The sequence below is a fragment of the Trichomycterus rosablanca genome, chromosome 5 (assembly GCF_030014385.1).
Source record: "Trichomycterus rosablanca isolate fTriRos1 chromosome 5, fTriRos1.hap1, whole genome shotgun sequence".
Taxonomy (NCBI): Eukaryota; Metazoa; Chordata; class Actinopteri; order Siluriformes; family Trichomycteridae; genus Trichomycterus; species Trichomycterus rosablanca.
Window position 1 is genome coordinate 35476900 of NC_085992.1, and position 23510 is coordinate 35500409.

General features: G+C 39.6%; 1 protein-coding gene across 1 annotated transcript; it reads right to left on the reverse strand.

The window, feature by feature from the left end:
• Window positions 1-3530: 3530 nt before the first annotated feature.
• ccar1 (cell division cycle and apoptosis regulator 1) lies at window positions 3531-22245 on the reverse strand. The gene is made up of 25 exons (XM_062996083.1): window positions 22091-22245; window positions 21354-21535; window positions 21073-21195; window positions 20792-20824; window positions 19633-19829; window positions 19245-19371; window positions 18992-19105; window positions 17221-17413; window positions 16990-17131; window positions 16262-16417; window positions 15942-16167; window positions 15709-15822; window positions 14700-14866; window positions 13855-14065; window positions 12723-12806; window positions 12452-12640; window positions 10610-10801; window positions 9561-9794; window positions 8105-8240; window positions 7921-8009; window positions 7682-7828; window positions 7343-7469; window positions 7056-7241; window positions 6012-6217; window positions 3531-5606 (listed from the first exon to the last, which is right to left on the reverse strand). The coding sequence occupies exons 1-25, from the start codon at window positions 22200-22202 to the stop codon at window positions 5550-5552; spliced, it is 3744 nt and encodes a 1247-aa protein (XP_062852153.1). The 5' UTR covers window positions 22203-22245; the 3' UTR covers window positions 3531-5549.
• Between the last annotated feature and the right edge of the window lie 1265 nt (window positions 22246-23510).

The following is a 23510-nucleotide window of genomic DNA, read 5'->3' on the forward strand; positions in this document are numbered from 1 at the left end:
GATTGAGATCCGGACTATTTGCAGGCCATGCCATTGACATTATATGTTTTCTTGAAGGAAAGTTTTCACGTCCTTTGCCCTATGGCAAGATGCATTATCATCTTGAAAAATGAAGTCATCATCACCAAACATCCTTTCAACTGATGGAATAAGAAAAGCGTCCAAAATTTCAATGTGGACTTTGGCATTTATTGAAGACCATCTCCCCTGTGCCTTTACCCGACATGCAGGCCCATATCATCAACAACTGTGGAAATTAACATGTTTTCTTTAGGCAGTTATCTTCATAAATTTCATTGGACAGACACCAAACAAAAGTTCCAGCATCATCACCTTGCCCAATGCAGATTCGCGATTCATCACTGAAGATCACTTTTATCCAGTCACGATTGCTTTTCTTTAGCCTACTTTAACCTTGTTCTTTTCTTTTTAGGTGTTAATGATGGCTTTTGTTTGGCTTTTCTGTATGTAAATCCCATTTCTTTTAGGTGATTTCTTACAGTTCAGTCACAGACATTGACTCCACTTTCCGGCCACTTGTTTCTCATTTGTTTTGTTGTGCATTTTCTGTTTTCAAGACATATTGCTTTAAGTTTTCTATCTTGATGCTTTGATGTCTTACTTGGTCTACTAGTATGCTTCCCTTTTACAACCTTCCCATTTTGTTTGTACTTGGTCCAGATTTTAAACACAGCTTACTGGGAACAACCAACATCTTTTGCGACATTCCACAATGATTTATCTTCTTGAAGGAGTTTTATAATCCTCTCATTTGTTTCAACTGACATATCTTGTGTTGGAACCATGATTCATGACAATCTGCTTTGTGCAACAGCTCTCCGAGGTGTAAGCACTCTTTTTAAACTGAAGAATAATTAGCAAATCTAATCTGCTGCAGATGTTTTGTTTTTAAACTGCAAATTACAGAGTGATTCCATAATTTTTTCCTCAGATTTGAGTGATTCCATATTTTTTTCCTCTACTTGATCTAAAAAAAGCAATTGTGACTGACCACAACTATTATATTTGTTTCTTTTTTTTATTGTTTCTTAATGCCAGAAGGTTGACATTTTGAAAAATGATAGTTTTGTGGCATGTCTGTGATTTATTTTTTTTCTACAAAATTAAACAATTGACAGAACATCTTCCAAGAGTGGTGATTCCATAATTTTTGCCAGGGGTTGTACAAAGAAACAGGATAATGAAAATCGGTGCATGACTCTTTGCGCCCAATATACATAGATCTCCATATTAACCCGCCTCATGCTGGTAAAAAGAAAAAAAAAAGAAGCAGTCGGCTGCAGCACGTGTCTGAAAGGGGCGTGTGTTGGTGTGGCCCCCCTCGGTCAGGAGTGGAGGTCAGCAGAAGTAGGGATAGCAAAATGTGATCAGGTAAATTAAACTAGATTAGGAGGAAAATGGAGAAAATGCAATAAATAAATAAATTATAAAACAAATTAATCCCTCTGTTTGGATTGCACTTTCTCTCTGCCATAAATAAAACATAATGACAGTTGTGCTTGCATTTTTATTGTCAGTAATTTACTGTCAATCAAATGCTGTGAGTGACACTTTTTAGTGCAACAGAGAAAACCAAGTTTAAACTTGTAGCTGTACTTGTGACTTATTATGGTTGTGTGCTTTAAATGCACACAGTGGAAACAGTTGCCTGGGGAATCGTAATATTTGCCACACAAGTTGAGGACACTAGTCATAACTGATTTCCCCTCATTTTGTACTAAAGTAATTCCTGACTGGCTAAGGAGTTTGTGGTTTTGTTAGATTTGTTTAGAACACGGTAATGTCAAAGGACATTGTCATTTTAATAGGAATTATTACAGGGCACCTTAATCCTCTGACAGACCTTCATCATTCCACTTGAATCATGTACTTTACGGGTGTTAGTTTATGCAATTGAATTTGCCCCACCAGCAACATTTTAAATCACCCAACCTGCAGCATTTGAATGACAGAGGTACCTCCTTAACAGTGAAAAGGCAAACATGCTTGCATGTACATAAAAATGAAAAAGTGCAATAAAAACATGGTGCAAATCTACCTGATAGACAAAAAAAAGATATAAACAAAACACTTATCATTTTTCTAATTCAACAACTATTGAACTGGTGCACAGAAAAATGTAGAAAATGTAGAAATTTATCCTGCAAGTAAATGTCAACTTGCACAATGACATATTAAATGTGTTTTTAACCAACTGAACAATGTTTCTATATCTGCTTACAGATCAGTCAAAACATTGCCAGGTCTTCATTTGGTTGGGCTGTAATATGTACTGGAATGTGATCCAAGAAGGCCATGTTTAAGCATTTCAAACCACATATTGCAGATATGAACATTTATTTCTAGAAAAGTAGCTTAACCAAAATTAGGTCAGTCTTCTGTTGTCTACTACAACTTTGTAACAAAGTACAAACTGAAGCTTTATTTCAGTATGTAATGTCTGAATACTTTCTTGCCACTGTTAATTAGTTAACTAAAACGTATATTTGTTTAGTGATAGCTCAGTGGTTAAGGTACTGGACTAGTAAACAGAAGGTTGCCGGTTCAAGCCCCGCCACCACCAAGTTGCCACTGTTGGGTCCTTGAGCAAGGCCCTTAATTAAGCAATAGAACACGAGAGGGAGTGTGTTATCGCGAATAATATCACGGCTGTGATTCGGTCCGTGATGTTATTCGCGATAACACACGACCTCGAGTGTTCTATTGCTTTTATACAACAGTTTTTACAAAATAAAGAAAGAAAATAAATCAAAGAAGCCCTGAATTTCATATTAAATATGCTTTAATATTGACAATACCTTAAACCTCAATTGCTCATCGTGTTCCGCTCATTGTGTAAGTCGCTTTGGATAAAAGCGTCTGCTAAATGCTGAAAATGTAAATGTTTAAACTTATAAATACACCTTTTAGGACAGTGGTAGCTTAGTGAGTAGAGCTTTGGACTATCAACTGGAAGTTTGGCGGTTCAAATCTATCCTCTGCTATGCAGCCACTGTTGGGTCGTTGAGCAAGGCCCTTAACCCTGTCTGCTCCAGGGGCGCTGTACGATGGCTGACCCTGCACTGACCCCAGCTTCCAAAAACAAGCTGGGATATGCGAAGAAAGAATTTCATTGTACTGTACACCTGTATATGTATATATTCTTCTATATATCTGTGCAGTACAGAGTCCAAAGCCTACCTGTAAAGTAAATGCGGCTATGTGCACTCTAAGATATTAGCTAACAAAAAAGATTGATTAGTTGTTTCACCGCCATTTTTCTCACAGGTTGGAAAATAGTATGTAATAGTATGTAATGTAACCATGCAGTCAGTGTGTAGAAAATTACCAGTACTTCCAGCAGGTAATGTGATTTTTTTTTTTTTCGTTTCAAACAAGAACATTTAGAATCGACTCCGAGCAGTAAACACTAGCTGTTTTAATCAGTTGACCGAATAAAAGTTCCCAGATAGTCGAACACTGACCTCTAGAGGACAGCACAGAGAGAGAGAGAGAGAGAGAGCATAACGTTTTAAAATGAACAATTTTAATGTTTACATAGAACAACCATGGTACATCTGAAATAGAAAAATATTCTGCACTTGGTTGGCTTGGGGCTCATTGTTACTAAGGTAAGCTTTTCATTTCCTATAATTAGTTTACTGCAGCAAACATTAACTTAAAATCAATGCAATCATTCTTTCCTATTTCCAGGTTGGCACACTTCCATGTAATACCAACAGGGGTGGACAAATCATACATTTTGAAGCTCAATCCATCAATGTGCTTGCCAAGAGCCATTATGTGGGTGCCCAGAAACGTAATAAACAGTGCTAAAAAAGCTTGTGTAATATTAAATTCCATTTATACATAGTATGTAATTTTAATGGATATATATTAAAGATAATACACAAAATAAAATGGCTGTTAGGGTGAATTAATAAAGCCTGACGGTATTTGTTTATTAGGACTTAAACATCATGTTTTACACTTTGGTTACATTCATGACAGGAACGGTAGTTACTTATTACACAAGATTCATCAGTTCACATGGACAATTTAGTATCTCCAATTCACCTCACTTGCATGTATTTGGACTGTGGGAGGAAACCGGAGCACCCGGAGTAAACCCACACAGACACGGGGAGAACATGCAAACTCCACACAGGACCTTCTTACTGTGAGGCGACAGTGCTACCCACTTAGCCACCGTGCCGCCCAACCTGACAATAGATGATACGGATTGAATCAAGTAGTCAGTGGCGTTAATGACCAAACATGGTAAATGCATTAATGAATACTTATTTAAAAGTTCAATAATAAAAGAACTCATCAGTAAGGGGCAAATCTTATAGTTTATAGATAGTAATCAAGTAAAGACTCATTACAGTGTCATTGACTTGATTAAATCCTCACAAATGGCAGGTGAAACCCGAAAAACAGAGTAAACCTAAATCATTTAGAAACAGTAGTAATTTAGTGTGGAAGGGTGTCCCCTTCAGCACTGCCCACAAATCTAAGTAGTTGGTAATTTTTTCTGTCACACCACCACAAAATACATGAACCATCGGGAAACTTTCTAAAATCCTGAAAGAAAGCCAAAATGGAAACGTTTTACTTTTCAAGTTAATTAAAGAAATAATGGGGATCACCTCTTACAGCTACATAGTGAGTGATTTGACCACTAGGTCTGTTTAAATAAAACACTTATATCCTGAATCAACAATGTACTTGTCCCGGGCACCACGGCTACTGATTTGTCCACCCCTGAATTAGTCCTGAATTTCTTGTAATTTACTTCTCAAGTGTACAGATATGAACTCAAGTTAATTCCAATACCCACTATTTCAAAACAGACAAGCCATTCATGCCACAACCTTCCTTTGAAATAACAAAAAAACCCACTGAAGTTGAACATTACATCAAACAGAACCTCAACTGTCAGGATTAAGAAAATATACATGCATTAGTTTGGATGCATATCATGAAAAGGCAGCAGCAAGTTAGCAATGCACAACAAAGACATTAAGTAGTGACGACTGTATGGTATCTGGATAACAAAAATCTCTATCCTGAGTGTGACTGCATCCATTACGCAACTCTACCTCAGTCCTCATGTCAAAAAGGTTATCAATTAATCATACTTTTTTATAATTATATTATTGCTAATGAAGCTTAGAAAACACATTCAAACAGCTTGAATGCTGACAAAACAAAAAATGGGCATGGGTTCTTCAGAACAGGACGTTTAGATCAAAAACATTGTTGCTACTTGAAAATAAACTTAAATATGACAAACTGGATAAACTTTTTTGTAGTGAACATCATTTAACTATGTAAGCATCCTCAAAAATATAGCATGTCAAGTTACTGAGAGGAAAACAAAGTGTACTATGTGTACTATGTACTCCTTTGTCTTGAAAATGACATCCGTGCTAAAAAATAAAAAAACAACAACATTTATTAAAACAGTAGCATCCAATTCAATGAGCTCAGTGCTTATTTACAGATTTGAACGCAGGACTGAGTCAACGTCAGATGTAACCCGTTCAACTGTCTGCACCATTAGCTTGAGTTTTCTGCTCGCCTCCTTCAAGATGATCGTCCTACACCAAATAAACGAAATATTAATGCAAACACTTATGATGTTTTAATTAAATAAAACAAAATACAAATGTGCAAAAGTTTGCACCCATTTTTCCAGAAAAAAGGAAAATTTACATTTCTTTACACTTGCTCTCCAGGTCCGAGTCAGGATTCGAATCCCCAGTGGTGCTTTTGGGCAGTAGGTTGGTCAGGTCTGGGGGAACCAGTCCCACAGCACCCCTGACCAGGATAAAGTCATGGTACACTTGCTAATAATTAGTAAGCACTGAATGCCTTTCTTTCTTTTAGAAGTGACATTTTGTGGGTCGTGTTTAAACTTTACATAAAGATCATGCAAACTTTTGCACTTGACCGTATCAAAAACGGTAAGGTAAGAGAGGGAAATTCAGCATGTTAGTACGTACTTTAGGTAAGGCGCTCTGCAGGTCCTTCATCACTGTGCTAAGGCTGGAGAGTGTGCTGTGCAGGTGATGTTGGTAGCTGTTCTTCTGCTGCTCGCAGGCTTGGAGGTTCTTCTCCGTCTCCTTCAGACTGGCCTTCACCTGCTCCAGCTCTCTCGTTAGACCTTGGTTAGCAGACTCCAGTTCTGCTATATGCTTAGCATCCACGTCTAAAAAAAACAAACCCTTGCTTCAGCCACTTCAATGTTTATTACAGCAGTGCATTAGGAAAGCCATTTAAATGTGCACACACAGCTGGATTAGAGACGATCCCAATCACACTCTCTACAAGCTGTTCTACAGGAAGCGACTTTAAAAAAAAAAAACAATCTGGGTATACATTTCTTAGCAAAAATAAACAATATGAATCAAGTTTCAGCCCTGTTTTTGTCATGAAACTAGACACTAAATACTTGTAGTAACATAGAAAAAACAACCCAATTGAAACCTCCAGATACTGAAAATGTACACATCACATCACAATGTACTGATCGCCTTAAAGCTTGTGAGTTTACATCTCAGCTCTGCTACCGGCAGGCTTGGCGCCTACACAGACCACAATTGGCTAATTCATTGGGTTGTTTGCCCAAGGGGATTCCTCATGACTGATGCAATTACAACCCCTGCTGGCTGATTTATGCCGCCTGCACAGAGACGGGGGATAGTGGAGATTGGTGCATGACTCTCCGGACATATGAACTCGCCTGGAGTGTTAGTCATGGCTCTCCTCGGTCAGGAGTGGAGGTCAGCAGCAGTAAAGAGGAAAGCAAAATGCAATCGGGTAATTGAATACAACTAAAACTAGAGGATAAGTAAGGAAAAATGCAAAAAAATCTGCATGCACACAAATATAAATCCCAGTGTTCTGTACTGTGACCTTCTGTACCATTTAAAATTCTCTTATGAGCGACCTATGAAGCTGCCTGTTGTCTTTGCTCCTTGCACAACTTGAAACAAGACTGTGTTGTAACTGTTGTTTTTATTCAGTAATGATTCAATATGAATTACCTATTTTTGTGTCTTGCTGCATGAGTTTCTGTTCAATCTCCTCCCTGGCTTTTTCACTCTTGTCTAGTTTGTGTAGCATGCTGCCAACATCCACTAAAGCACCATTATAAACCATCAGACCGCCTGATTCATTGCCTTCCTGTGTCTCTCGCCTCGTTTTCACACTGGGCAGCTGAAGTCTGTTACCTGCAGACCACAAAAGTAACACACACTGTGTTAAATCACAGCATCGTTACCAATAATATGTTGTTGTACTCACAGGCTGTTAGCTTGGCATTGTTACTCACCCAAGAGGTTATCCTGTTGAGCATCAGCTGTGAATACTGGGGTGAATACCTCGTCTTTGGGTCGGTCAGTTAACTTACGGTAATTGCAAGTTTCTTTCACCTGGGGTTTACTTAACAGTTTTTTCACCTGTAATAAATGTTGACCCATTAGCTCTAACCAAGTGGCACACTGCCGTTTTATAAATTAAACAATTACATTATTTGGATTGTTAAATAATTACATTAGATTAAACAATTTCTAATTTACTAAAGCCTTTTTCTCATACTGTGCTCCAACTGAATGATTGCTATGAAGAGGAGCAGGGACACAAAGATTTACCACTTTAAAACCTCTAGTACCTGAGCTCTGGAGAGATGCAAGCCCAGTGTGTATATGATCTCCTCCAGGTCCTTCTCCTGCAGGTAGCCACAGTGGCTTTGATCAAAGTATATGAAAGCCATTAGCAGGTCTTTGTCAAATGTCACCATCTGCTTCTTTTTCTCATCCTGACAAAGTGAGGTCCAGTATTAGTTTATTCCAACAAAAGAGGAGGGTAAAATGTTTGCTAATAACTTTATAAACCTCACACACCACTTACTTTATCTTTGGAAGATCTATCTTTTGATTTTCGGTCATCTCGACGGTCGTCCCTTCTATCCCTTCCGTTGGAGTCCTCGTCATCTTTTTCTAAAAAGTAATAAAGAGTAATTATTAATATTTGCTGAAAATTACAATAGGCAAAACTGTAACCTTCTCCGAATACAATAATGCATAGCTCATACCGTCATAGTCATAGTCATCCACATCCTCAGCCTCCATTGGATCGTATTCGTCAGCATTGGTGTTGCTTCCTTCATCGTCATTATCATCTTCGTCTTTAGATTCTTCTTTCTTCAGTGTCCTTTCCTTTCCATTATCCTGTTAGACGGGAGGAAGACTGACTTTTAGACTGAATATTTTTTAATGGAAATTAACCAAGCTTACACAAAAAGCAAGACAATCCAAACGATCCAATCACAGATTTGCTGAAGTGCTGCAAATTCAAGTATTTAACAACAGACAAAAAGCAAGTTCATTTGGAGAGGCAAATTTTACCAAGTTGAGTCACAGATAAATACTTCATACACAAAATACTTGCTAGAGCAGAAGAAAACTACAAACAATAATACAAAGCAGTCTGACAAACTAGAAATTAAACAATGACTTTTACTCCAGTTAAAAGTGCACTGTATATAAACCAATCAGGCAAAACATTATGACCTTCCTAATATTGTGTTGGTCCCCCTGCAACTGCAATGCACTGTGTGTTCTGACATCTTTCTATCAGAACCAGCATTAACTTCTTCAGTAATTTGAGCTACAGTAGCTCGTCTGTTGGATCGGACCACACGGGCCAGCCTTCGCTCCCCACGTCCATCAATGAGCCTTGGCGGCCCATGACCCTGTCGCTGGTTTACCACCGTTTCCTCCTTGGACCACTTTTGATAGATACTGACCACTGCAGACCGGGAACACCCCACAAGAGCTGCAGTTTTGGAGATGCTCTGACCCAGTCGTCTAGCCATCACAATTTGGCTAGCATTTTTCCTGCTTCTAACACATCAACTTTGAGGATAAAATGTTCACTTGCTGCCTAATATATCCCACCCACTAACAGGTGCTGTGATGAAGAGATAATCAGTGTTATTCACTTCACCTGTCAGTGGTCATAATGTTATGCCTGGTCAGTGTATAGTACACCACACTGTCAATGGAGTACACCTAATGTAGATGAAGTGACAAAATATATGGGTGCTTGGGTGGCACAGGGGTCTAACACGCTAGCTCACCACTGCAAAGTGTTCAAACATAAATGTTCAAATCACAGCAGAGTCACCAACCTGGCTGGGCGTCTACACAAACACAATTGGCCACGTTTAAGGAAGGGAAAGCCAGACAGTGTCTCTACTTGCTGCCGCTGCAATATGCAATCTCTTGGAGTGGTTTGGGGGTGCTCACATGAAGCTTAGCATAACTCTTGTACTGTATATGGCTATGTGTGGGTACTTAAAACTGGCAGGTGATAAGAAGTGGCCAAAGATTGGACGTGTCGGAGGGGGTGCGTGGTGATCTGGCTCCTCTTGATCAGATTGGGGGTTGTGCAGGCAGCAGCGGATTCACAAGCGGAAATTGAAAATGACTAGATTAAGAGATAAAGAAGGGGGAAATATGAGGAGAAAAAAACACATATGTACTAACCCGTCTCTTCTCCTCATCCTCTCTCGATCTCTTTGTTGCAGGCTCAGAATTATCGGCATCTTTTTCCCTCTTTCCGTCTCTCCTTTCCACTTCTTTTCTGTCAACTTCTTTCCTTGCCTTGTCTTTCTTTTCTTTTTTCTCATCCTTACTCATAAGAGCAGAAAGAGCTTTGTAGATTCTGTATCCAAAATCCCGCTGAAGCATCTCATTAAACAGTTCAGCAAACAAAGAGACCTAAACACAGAGAAAGACAACTTTTATTTAAAGCACTTTTTACAAAGATTTCAGTCTATTTCTGAGACTTCATGAGTATGTAATTCAAAATGCAATCTTCAGAGAAATATTTAATCATCCACTGGATGAGCTCAGGCAGCTAAACAGGGCTGGAATTAAATATTTGTTGGGTCTTTATGTTAAATGTGGCAAAAAATAGATATTCACACAGAAACAGATTTTGGTCACCTGAAACAGATTTTTGTTAACTAGTTTTACCTACAAAAGCAACAAAATATGGAATTTATTCAGCGATATCCAAACTTGTGAATAACTTTTTATACTTAGGATGAAGCATGCAGCTGTATGCTATTTATCCATGGTTAAGCCATAGTGTAACTGGGAGTGATGAGGATGGAAAAGATTAGGAATTAGTTTATTAGAGGGACAGCGAAGCTAGGAAGTTTTGGATCCAAAGATAGGGAGCGAGACTGAGATGGTTTGGGTATGTGCAAAGAAGGGATGCGAGTTCTATGGAGAGAAGGGTACTGATGGTGGAGCCAGCAGGTATGTAAAAGAGGAATTTTTTGGATGTGGTGAGGGAGGACATGCAGGTGGTTGGTGTGACAGAGGAGGATGTTCAAAACAGGGTAAGATGGAGACGAATGATCTGCTATGGCAATGCCAAAAGAAGATGATTATCCCTAAGTCAATGGGGAAAGTAATGTCAAAGTCAAAAGAATGAGATAACACCGTCTATCAAACGTCTACTAGATTTGCATTGTTTTTTTGTTTTTTTCTAACCAAGTAATTCAGAGTGGAGTTGCTTTCCCAACCTCAAAGGAGTGCTCCTTATTGTCCTCCAGCCTGTAGTCCAGCAGCACACTCAGAGACATGATGCTACAGTCAAACTTGCCATTCTTGGCTGCCCAGTTGGGGTGAACAATGATGGTTGGCTCATCAGGGAGTACATAACGCCTCTCCCTACGCTGGCGCTCAAGTTCTTCTTGCCGTTTACGCTCTTCATCCTAAGAGATACAAAGTTAATAGTATTAAGTTAAAGGGGATAGTGGTAGCCTAGTGGATAGAGCTTTGGGCTATCAACCGGAAGATTGGCGGTTCAAATCCAGCCTCTGCTATGCAGCCACTGTTGGGTCCTTGAGCAAGACCCTTAACCCTGTCTGCTTCAGGCGCCGTAAGGTGGCCGACCCTGCGCTCTGACCCCAGGTTCCAAACAAGCTGGGATATGTGAAGAAGGAATTTCATTGTACTGTACACCTGTATATGTATATATGACAAATAAAGTATATCTTCTTAATCAGACTGATATTACAAATAATTTAAACAAAGAACTACCAATCCACTTCCACATATCCAGCTGCTTTTATATGCATTTTATTTTATTTGAAAATGTGTATTGTATTACAGAATACAGAAATACAGAAGCATTCAGCAATTGCAACAACATTTGTGTTTAAGTCTCACATTTTTAAAAACAACATACACCAATCAGCCATAACATTAAAACCACCTCCTTGTTTCTACACTCACTGTCCATTTTGACAGCTCCACTTACCATATAGAAGCACTTTGTAGTTCTACAATTACTGACTGTAGTCCATCTGTTTCTCTGCATGCTTTGTTAGCCCCCTTTAATGCTGTTCTTCAATGGTCAGGACCCCCCCCCCCCCCCCCCCAGGACCACTACAGAGCAGGTATTATTTAGGTGGTGGATCATTCTCAGCACTGCAGTAACACTGACATGGTGGTGGTGTGTTAGTGTGTGTTGTGCCGGTATGAGTGGATCAGACACAGCAGCGCTGCTGGAGTTTTTAAATACCGTGTCCACTCACTGTCCACTCTATTAGACACTCCTACCTAGTTGGTCCACCTTGTAGATGTAAAGTCAGAGACCATCGTTCATCTATTGTTGCTGTTTGAGTTGGTCATCTTCTAGACCTTCATCATTGGTCACAGGACGCTGCCCATGGGGCACTGTTGGCTGGTCCAGCAGTGACAGTGAGGTGTTTAAAAACTCCATCAGCATTGCTGTGTCTTATCCACTCATACCAGCACAACACACACTAACACACCACCACCATGTCAGAGTCACTGCAGTGCTGAGAATGATCCACCACCTAAATAATACCTGCTCTGTAGTGGTCAAAATAAAAAAAAACAAAGTCTTTCAAATATTTGTTAAATGTAACAAGAAACTTCATGCCTTTTGGTGTTGCAGCAGTCTATTATGCTAGATTCAGGTCTAAATCTCTATCAGGCGGCTATCAACCCGCCAGGCAGCTATACAGACATGTTCGGCTTTGTCTTTGTGGCCAAAGAACTGTGATGGATTGGCGCCCTGACCAGGGTATTCCTGTCTTGCGCCAAGTGTTTCCTGGTGAAACTGGACCTGCTGTGCCCCTGACTACGATAGAGCGGTTGATGAAAATGAAACAAAAAAAAAGATGTATACATAGCATATAATAATTATAGGTATTCTTTATAAATGATTGAATAGTCTGATGGCAGCTGTTAGTAAAGACTCCCTGTAGCATTATATTTACTGAATAAGTATCTATAAAAAAGTGAACTAAATGATACTCAGCTTCAGATAATTATTTACGTAAAGAAAAAAGGTTGGCGGTTGAAACAGTGTTCAGGGTACTGGGACTACCCACCTCTCTATCATCATTGGTTCTGCATGGCTCTTCCTCCTGCACAAAAACAGGCTCTGTCTTCACCGACTCTTTAGATTCCTCCACCTGCTCCTCCACCTTCAGCTGCTTAGTTAGCCGAGCTATGAGCTGCGACTTTAATCCTTTGGAGCTCAGAGATCGATTCTCCAGTTCTTTACGCAGGTCGTTTACCTAAGCACAGACAAACGTAACTAAAGCTGGAGCAGCTCATCAGGACAGGAGATGATTAGATTGGATGTTCATAACAATCTACCTTCATGGACTTAGGATCAAGCTTAGACCAGTGAGTGGGGGCAGAAATCTCTTTGGAATCTTCCTCATCTTTCTCATCTTCCTCCTACCTCAGGTCAAAGGGGAAGAGGAAAAGAAAGAGGCAAAAAGTTACACAGCAACTTTAAACTATTTTTTACTTTTGAAGTAAAAGTTGATCCGTGCAAGAAGCAAGGTCACAACTGTCACTGTCTCCTCCAACTGAGGTGTCGATTGGATAAGAAAGTTCACTTCTAGTTTACATAAAAGGCTCCTAGCTTTTAAAACAGATCCAAACCCCACCAATCAGCCAATCAATGCCAGTTCTGTGGAATACAAAAAGATAATCAATAAAAGCGGTCCAGACTGTGACGGATGCACTCAGAGATGGTCTCCAACTCAAAGTGTGTAAGGGATCCCTACGACTACATTTCAATTTACGCCTTTTCCCCTTCTTTCTAACAGTAAGCCACTGGGGACTGTCCTTAGATCAGCCAAACTTCCTGGAAAATCGAGTCCAGATATCTAGGTTCAGCCCAATCAGAGAATAGCGTAAAAATAAAAAATAAAAAATAAATAAGAAAAATAACTTAAGGAATTGTTAAAATTCAGCAAATATTGATTTAAAATGCAAAAGTAATCATGACAGAAAACATACCGAAATACACATTTTACAACAACTGGCTCTCCAGATTCCAGCCCGCCATTCAATGATCTGAACAATTTCAGCATTAAAAATATGTATATTCAATATGCAAACTGTGGAATTTGAGTAACGTTCTTATTAAAATTTGACACTAAACAGAAAATTCCTTTTCTTTCATTATTGAAATGTGCTTTTTTACATAGCGGGCAGAGCTAGAATCTGTTTTACCAGTTTCAATAAAGTACGTCCTAATCTGTTCCACTGTATGTGACTGCGGGCTGGGTGGGGTGGGGTGGCGAGGGCAGTGCTGGGAAAGCAAGTAGAAGAAGCAGGAGGGGAAGGGGTGAAGTAAAAAAGATGGAACACAGGGACAGTAAAAAAGGGGCTTTTGTAGGATGTCTGTGATACATTTTGTGTTCTGAGTGTTTGTCTGTCTATTCCTGTGCCTGTGAGAAGCGGAAATGAGAAGAAAATGATTAGCATTCAGTGCCTGTTCTCCATCAGCCTCCTTCCGTTCAGCCGAGAGTTTCTCTGCCAGCTGCTCCTTGAATCCACGGGACAGCCCCTCCCACTCTGAGCGGGTAGGAAGACAATGCCATACATCCGGGAGAAATAAAACCACTGTCTCCACATGTGCGGGGACTGTCCGCCCTTTGTGAGTCTCCTCAGGGCGGTGATAGCGAATCTCTGCAAAGCGATACCTGTCGCAAAGGAAGAAGTGCATTGGAAAGAAACATTCGGTCAGACATATAACTAAACCCAAACCCTATACACTTCCTATACACACACACACAAACAAACAGCTTTCATTTCCCTATCCCTTTTCGTTATAAGTCAATCTTAGAGCAGGTGATATGAAACATAACAGTCTGCAGATCTCCACCACAGGTTCTGATGATGACGGCGTCCGTGTATTAGGAAAATCAACACACACAATAGACATTAACAACCTGGACATTTTCCCTTTTCTTACTGTCAGACCGGTCCCATAACAATGTGAGTCTGAACTGGAGGTTTGTGAAAAAACCAACAGTGTAAGAGGAAGACAGATTTAAGGACACAGTGAGATATGTAAGATATTTAGCACATCAAAGGTCAGAAAACAAAGTCATGGTGGTGACTCCTCCTCTGGCTCTGCTTTTCAAGCAACAGGTTGAATGCATTCAACCACATCACTGCTACACAAGTTAGCGAAAAAGGACATGGCAAAATAAAGATGACTGGAGCACTGGATCATTTACAGTAAAAAATCCTCTAACGTCAGGAAATACAGCTTTTGTAATATCCATGCAGTAACAGGACACCAGAATAACGTTACTAATGACTAGTACTTACCACTGGGTACATAAACTCAGATCAATGCCTGTCAGTGCCTTACAACAACGTATTGCTGTTTTTATAAGGACTGAAGGATCGTTCTCTGGATCGGCTCCATCCAGTGAAGGAGACCAGTGGCCACCGATGGCCATGGCCTCGTCTTTGCCTCTCATCCCCACCAAGAACTGAAAACAGAAAAATTGAATAAATAAATAATTAAAACACATAAGGTCACATGCTTTACATGTTAGTGCTAAAAAATTGAAATTAACATACATTAGCGTCATAAAGCGGGGGGGGGGGGGGGGGGGGGCACTCTAACCCCAACTACAGGCACCAACACAAACTTAGTGTTTAAAAAACAGACAACTGAGCTTTGGGGTACAGCCGAAATTGTTTAATAAGCCTCCTAATTTCAATAATTTGGTAGCCAGACATTTGATGACTATCATAGGGGTAAAGTAATACAACTTACACATGTGCAAATTAGACATGTGCAAGAGGGGGGCGTGTGGTGATACAGATTTCCGTGGTCAGATCAGAGGTAACACAAATAGCAGTGGATTCACAGTCAGGAACTAAACTAAAATCCAGTCAGTACTAAAAAAATCCAGAAAAAAGGTTGCCCATGGGTTGCCATTGTTTTGGAGATATTTTCTTAAAACCTTTACGTACCTAAAAGCTAATGGGACAATCAACATATTTCCATCTAATTACAGACAAATGTGTTTTATTTCTGTTTCTGCTTTCATCAGACAGTTCACCCATAACATCCTATGATGTGGGCACAGTGGCTCGGTGGGTAGCACTGTCACCTTACAGCAAGAAGGGCCTGGGTTCGATTCCCAGGTGGAGCGGTCTGGGTCCTTTCTGTGTGGAGTTCGCATGTTCTCCCTGTGTCTGTGTGGGTTTCCTCTGGGAGCTCCGGTTTCCTCCCACATTCCAAGATATGCAAGTCAGGTGAATAAAATAAACACGATAATTATAGCCGAGTGGTAACTTTCAAGATAAAAGCTTTTGGCTTTACCTTAATAAGACGAGCTGGGTGTTGGAAAGATTCCTTCAGGTCTTGTGGGTCCTCAGCAAGGGCACAAGACTTGTGGTACATTTCATCCAGACTTGGGTTGGCAAGGAGCATCACCTACAGCACCATAAGCAACAGCATTGTTTACATGTTCACATCCAAAAATACTGGCCCAAAATTCAGAAAAAAGAATAATAAAGAAAAATAATAAATAAATTATAAATGTGACCTCACACCTTGGCACTGTAGGTGTGGTTGGCATCAGGAGGGTCAAGTACAGCTGTGTTTTTTACCAAAGAGTCCACCTCTTTATGCATGATGTGGAAATTACAGTAATTTCCAAAAGTAAAAGGTCGCGATAAGTGAAAGGCATCCACCCAGGTGAATAAAGCATCGAAGAAGTCACTGGGGATGTAGAGACTTTGATACCTTCGTCGGAGCTCCATCATGTCACAGTTATAACTGTAAAGATCGAGGACGTGTTAAATGTGTTACATTTATTTAAAATGTTTTAGCATTACTACAAAATTTTTCATTAGCTAATAAGATAACCTACCAATCAAGGGAGAACTTGGAAAACTGCACAGTATATCGTGGTGCAGCTCGGCGTGGCCGTCTTGGAGAGCGGTCTCTTCTAGGTGAACGCTCTCTTGAACGTTTGCGTGTTGGGGAGCGCTCCCTAGATCTCCTTCGCTCTCTGTCTCTCTCCCTACTACATGAGGATAAATCATAAAGCATGGTTAATTACATTTACCTAAACAAAGTACACTACATAGCCAAAGTATGTGTATAAGTATAAAGTTGGCCCCACTTTGCAGATGTCACAGTCTACTTTATTCTGGGAAGGCTTTCCAGAACATTTTTGTGTGTCTGTAGGAATTTGTGCCCATGATGCATTTGTGAGGTCAGGCATTGATGCTGAACAAAAAGGTTTGGTCTGCAAATGATGTTCAGCTTTCAATGGTGTTCAATGGCACTAAGGCCAGGACTTCATGCAAGCCACTAAAGTTCCTTCACCAAACCTATTAAACCATGTGTTTATTAACCTCTCTTTGTGCACATGGCACAGTCTGGAACAGGTAAGGACCTTCCTCAAACTGTTGCCACAAAGTTGAAAGTGCAAAATACACTTTGTCAATCATTTGTATACACCTATTAGCAAGGAGTACTTCTGGCCATATAGTGATAGTTAGAAGAATCCCCAAACAGAAGTCTATATGGTAAATGCACTTGCACGACAGTCACAGTGGCAAAACACAACAAGGACGTTTTAATGTTACTGGCCTTCTGTCATCTTTTCTTAGGATGAGCTCTGGTCGGTCGCTGCGGCTGGGAAAACGAGGAGAGGGGTCGATACGTCTTACAGGCTGTGGCTGAGGCATCATCCGCACCGGATGCTGAAGCAAACCCCCTGAAAAAACTGAATCTACAGGAGATAAAAACAGCAGAAACAGCATTAGATCGTATTACAACCAACAAACTTCTCTGGATACTGAACTGGATAAGCTGCCTTACCTTTTGGAGGTGGCTGCGGCAGTAGAGGCTGGGGGGGATTCTGGAGCAGTGGGGCTAAAGATGCTGCGGAAAGCTGAGCTTGTAGAAGCGAGGGAGGGGGACCCTGGGCTTGAACGCTAAACGAAGTGGGTGGAGGTAAAGATTGAAGCATGGAAGGGCCCGGCTTTATCATGTTTGGGGCAGGAGGCTGGCTCTAAAAGATAAAAGCAGACATGAATTAGAATTGACCACCCGTCTGAAGCAATACACAAGCTACTACAACAAATGTGTGGATGGTGATGTTTCTCTTCCGATATATGAGGCTGAATGAAAGGCTCTGAACTGGCTATAACCCGAGAGAGAACTGTATTAAAGTCTAAAGGAACTTTAGGCAGCATTGCTAAAAGACACAAGTCCAAAGGTGTTGTTACATAGAAATGGTCAATTGTTAATATATAAAAAGACAAACAAAACTGGTACTGTTACTCTCTACCAACAATCATGTATAAATAATTAGCTAACTTTATGCAAATCTGTCTTTAACTTGTTTCCACGAAGTATCCAAGTTTGCTTGTTTACTCTCTTGAAAAATGATGCAAAACTTTCAACAGCTAATCTACCTTCAAGTTTTGGGAGAAAACCACACTGTGAGAACACAACAAACTCATTACAGACAGTGACGAGAGGCAAAGTTCAAGTTCAGGTTTCCAGGACCCAGGCGCTTTTTTAGCTGGCTATAATAAATTATAAACAGCAGTATTTGCCGATGATGACTTACATATTTTAACAACGGTCAAAAACTCAAATGAACCGTCACAAAAGCATCCATAAATGCTCTTTTAACATCTATTAGAATAAATAGAATAGAACCAATTTAATATACATGTAAAGGCAATCCACCAGTTTACAATGTATCGCTTTAATCTTACCTATTTGTTGTAAGCTTGTGTTCAACTATTTTTACATTCCATATTATCCCTAGTATGGGTCCCATGTGGCTTCAATCTACGTTCTTTTACTTAAATATTTACAAAATCATGTACTGTGTATGCACCTGTATGTTTTTTTTCTGGTTAAGAAAGTGTTAAGAATAGGACACATTTGTACTTAAATTAAGGAGTAACGCCATTACATCTACAGTTAAATATTTATGTTACAAAGAACAAAGCAGACCTATAGTGTTTTATCATGCACCTGCTTCAACACATGCCTGTATTAAGCCAATCTGAAAAGAAAATAAACTATGCTTTAAAGACACAAATATTCTAGCTGTGGGAAAATGTAGAAAAATGCACCTAACACATAAAGCTTCAAGCTGTAGAAACAGAAGAAAACCGTTTTAAAAGCAACTTATTATGTGAAGAATGAAAGAGCACCAAAGAAGTGTGACTAACGCCTGTCTGTGCACTGGGAGAAGGAAGAAGCATTACAATTCCTACATGCCTGAATTACGGTAATCATAAAAAGACAATTCAAATAAATGAGCTGGTCACTGAACTGAACTAGTAAATGTGTTGCTTCCATAGCAACACTAAGATAAATAGATACAATACAGATTAACAGGCAGTTTGCAATGCCACAGTTAAATTTTACTCAATTGAGATTAAGTTATAGTTTGACAGTATTTGAAGTCATTAACAAACATGACATAATACACTACTCATGCCAAAATATCTATATACAAAAACTGGTTAACTTAGGTTAGGTTTAATCACCATAATTCAGACGTGACGTTAATGCATTATCAAAAGATAAAGAGAACAGAAAGAACACTTTAAATTGCAATGGTTACATTTGATCTTGAATCCACCGCCGTGTGTATGTCAGAGTAGCGCTGCACTCCGGCATCAGTGTAAAAGCTGGACAGCTGTGGGGAAACCTGAGGTAAGGGCTGGGGCACCTGGTGCTACATGGAGATTAAGAACACAGCAATCAACAGCACTGTAATGACACACTATGCAAACAAAACCAAAAACAGGACAAGCCGTAATGTGATTATAACACTTCATAGTAAGGGATCTGTTTGGTTAACTATGCTAGCTCACCGTTTGGTTGGGCAACTGAGGTAAAGTCTGTATGCGCTGGGCGTTCCACTTAAAGGGCATGTTGGGATTGTAGATGGCTTCCACTAGTACCCGGTCACCCACTTGTGGTGTTTTGCCCTTTACCGCACTGGAGACCAAACAGAAGCATTCATTGAATTATCTTCAGTAATTACTTTCTTCGAAGAGGAATTATGGTGGGACTGGCAACACAATGAAAACCCTGGATACATGATAAACTTAGCAATCCAATAAAACACCATTAACCCCTCCCCCACTCATCCACACCAACCTAAATACCTACCAACCCACTCACTTGCTAAGTAAAAACAGCCAGTAAATAGACTGACACCATGTAGGAGGAGACTGGAATACAAATGTCATCTCTTACCTAAGCTGGAAAAATACATCTTCATCCACAAAACCAAACGTGTCATGCAGCTTGTTGACGACTCCAGTGAAGACACGCTGTTTTTGGGGCTGGATCTGCTGCTGGTGGCTAGAGCGTGGAGTTGGATACGACACTGTGATCTGGGCTGTCTGCTGTGGGTTGGACAAACTCAAACTGGTAGGCAAAGCAACAGGGGGCTGAGAAACACAAAAAACTAAGTTTCTGTCATTTCTGCATTAAATATTATAAAAGCAATACTAAGAAGAGTATATATGCTTTTATGTTCAATCCACACATTTCATTAAAAGGTTTATATAAGTATTTATATAATAAATATTATATTATAATAGCATACGTTCAGACACAATGACATCTTGTGAAAAGCCTTCCCAAGAGAGTGGAGACTATAATACATAGCAATCATATACTAATGCCCATGGTTTTGGGATGAGAAATCCAACAAGCTCATGGCCAGGTGTTCACAGACTTTTTTTGTGTGTACAAACCACTTTTTCAGAAAAGTTGGGACTCTTTCTAAAAATGCAAAAACATTAAAACATTTATATAAGGTATCTTTTCCCAGGAACTCCATGTCTATTTCAGCAGGACAATGCCAGGCCTCATTCTGCACAAGCTACAACAGCGTGTGTGTGTGTGTGCTTGACTGGCCTGCCAGAACTTTGGACTGTTGAGCACCTTGTATTGTATACAATAACATAAGTATCTTCAATTCCCAAATAATTAAAAGAAAGAGTGACCTTTCTTGACTAAGTGCACAGAAGCAGGCTGTATGAGTAGAGTGTGAAACAATGCAGAATGCTGATTGGTCAAAAGAATCGCTACTTGAGTGAGACAACACAAGTTCCCAATTTCAAACATAACTGCAGGATTTGCTGTGGGGCAAAACAAAAACTGCCCTGTTGTTGCGACTGCTACTGCTAACAAATGCTGTGCATATTTGCTCACAGCATCTGGTGGGAAATGCTATCACAGCCTCACCTTCAGCAAACTCTTCCTAAGTTCACAAGTACCCTTGTACAATTGGAAACGGACGACTGGATGACATACAAATCCTGCAATTTAGGTCAGCCTCAGACAGGGACATCCCTGAGCAACTGTGAGTGATTTAGTTAGAATAAATATAAATAACATGGCTCACCTGTGAAAGCAGGGCAGGTTGAGGCTGTGGAAGCTGTTAATAGAAAATAGACATTAATTTTTGGACCTTAGAGCCTAGTGCATTCAAGCAGTCAGATTTTAACATCCGTCCAAGACAATGCATCTTATTTGTGTGTTCATGATCATAACATTCCAAGCATTAAAAGTGTATTTGATCCCCTGTGGTTTTGGACCATAGAGTATATTAGCTAATTTACCAAATGTAAGTAAACTAACTGAAAGGTCAGAGTAATAAAGAACAAATTGATTGAGCATATGTACCTGATGAGGGACACTGTAGAGGGTTTGTTGAGGGGGTGGCTGAGGTGGGGGAACTTGAGGTGGCTGCTGCTGCTGCTGCTGCTGCTGCTGTTGATACTGCTGTAGAGCCGAATTAATCTGAGACTAAAATACACATTAGAGCTCTAGGATTATTCATTGGAGCTATGAATGAGCAGCTGTTACAGCTGTGCTAAGATGAGGCCAACACAACAGTACAAGCCCAACAAAACATTCACACATTAACATTCAGTTTTCCAATAAAACATAAAGAGGTTGCACACCTGTTGCAGAGCAGCTGCAGCAGCGGCGGCTGCTGCTGCTTGCTGTTGGAGAGCTGCAGTCTGCTGGGAGATCTGGTAATTGGCAGCAGACTGTGTGTTGAGGGACGCTGCAGCCAGGGCTGACTGCTGCGTGTACATGGAGGGGGAAGCACCCAGGAGAGATGGCTGCTGAACACCTAAAGCTGCAGTGGGACAAACAGGCCATAAGAAATTATATGCCACCTTCCAACACTGTAAATTTGCAAAGTTTTGTGTCTCATTGGCCAAAATAAGTTGACTTTTTAATGTAGCAGAAAAAGCCTAAAAAAAGATAACTAAACACTACAACGCTGCATACTAAAGTATAGTTATATATTAGTTATATATAGTATATAGTATATATATATATATATATATATATATACAGTATATATATATATATATATATATATATATATATATATATATATATATATATATATCTCAGAGATGCATACTATCCCAATCTACACATTTCCAATTCCCGATTGTGCATCTGATGGCGCTTGCGTAGTGTATGTTTTAGCTGACAGCATAAAATTATCAGTTAAACAGTTAATCAATGGCATTCCAAAAATAGAAAATAAAAACTTTACAACTACTAAACCTACTAATATAAAAATCTACATTTTATCTAACAGTGACATATGCATCTTTTTAGTTTCTTTATTTATGATGTTTTCACACACATAAGAAATACCCCTTTTTCTACTACTCACAGTGTAGACTGTTCAGGTCTATGGATTGTCCTGTGTGGCCAGGCTGAGACACAGCTGTCGCAGTAAACTGGGCTGCCCATGGAGGGTTCTTCTGCCCCCCAAACTGGGCCATGGAGACTGGCTTTGGATTTTGACAGATCAGCAGCACACACGTCCTGTTGAAACAATGAGCTCACTTATTAAGACAGTATTACAAAAAAACAAAAACAAATCTAAAGTATATTTCATAAAGCAAACTAACTTAACAAGCCTGGTTAATTTATGTTTGCATTTGGACTATTACTCATTGACTCACTACTGTAAGTATAACAATATAAAATCAATGCCTCAGAAGACTATGTCCTGACAATTTTACAAATACTATGTGACGCATCTCTAAAAGATAATGTAAGGTCACATTATTCTATACAATACTCAGAGTGCTTTAGCCTTCTAGACAACTGACCTTCATTCTTGAATTGTATATTATTAACATCCTGGTCAATTAACAAAATGATTGCTGTGTTTTATAGTTCTTAATTAATAAATGAAAATCCATGTGCAACTGCTGGTGAAATGTAAGTAAATGCAAAATGTGTCAATAAATGTTAAAATATTAATTTTAAATAATACTATTTAATGTTTATAATATGGAAAGTTTAAAAACTTTAAATCATTTGGAGAAAAACGTCTAGTTGACCTGAACATTAGGTCTAATACAAGCAAAAAAAATCTACGATGCACAATGGTGACAGTAAGACATCAAAAAGATAAAATCAGCAAGCATTTGTGTGCATCTACTAAATGACAGAAATACAACTTGATCCGATACTGACTGGTCTACACAGAATAAATCAAGGTTAAAAATGCAGGTAAGACGTGACCCCAGTGATAAGCGAGCTCCAGCATCGTCACATGAACGTGTATTTACAAAAAACAATGTGATTAATCAGAAAACAGAATGCACGAAATATAGTGATTTTTATGTAAATGTGAACTTTACCTTAATGTAAACAAACCTGACAGGACTGCTCTTCAACCATCCATTCAACCAGTAAAACTAAATAAACAAGCAGGAAGGACTAGAGGAAAGTAATGCAATAACCGGTGAGACTAGTTCTGTTTACGCTTTGTACTTATATAAAATCACAAAATAAGCCTGACGTAAAAACAGGCTAGTCAATGTACAACGACAATGCTAACAGAGGATCAATTAGCTTAGCTTGCCGTCCAGCTATGACAATCCACATACCGGCTACAGGCTGGTGTTAGTACAAAGCTAAACGACTGTTTCAGTGTGAAACTGCAAACGTAGTGCTTTTATCTAAGCTTAGTGGGAATAACGTGTCTCCCCTGACGTTAAACGGAGTGCGGTGAAAATGTCAAGTCAGAAAAGCTGCAGTGCTGACATCAGGTTTTAGCGTTAGCATCGTTAGTTAGC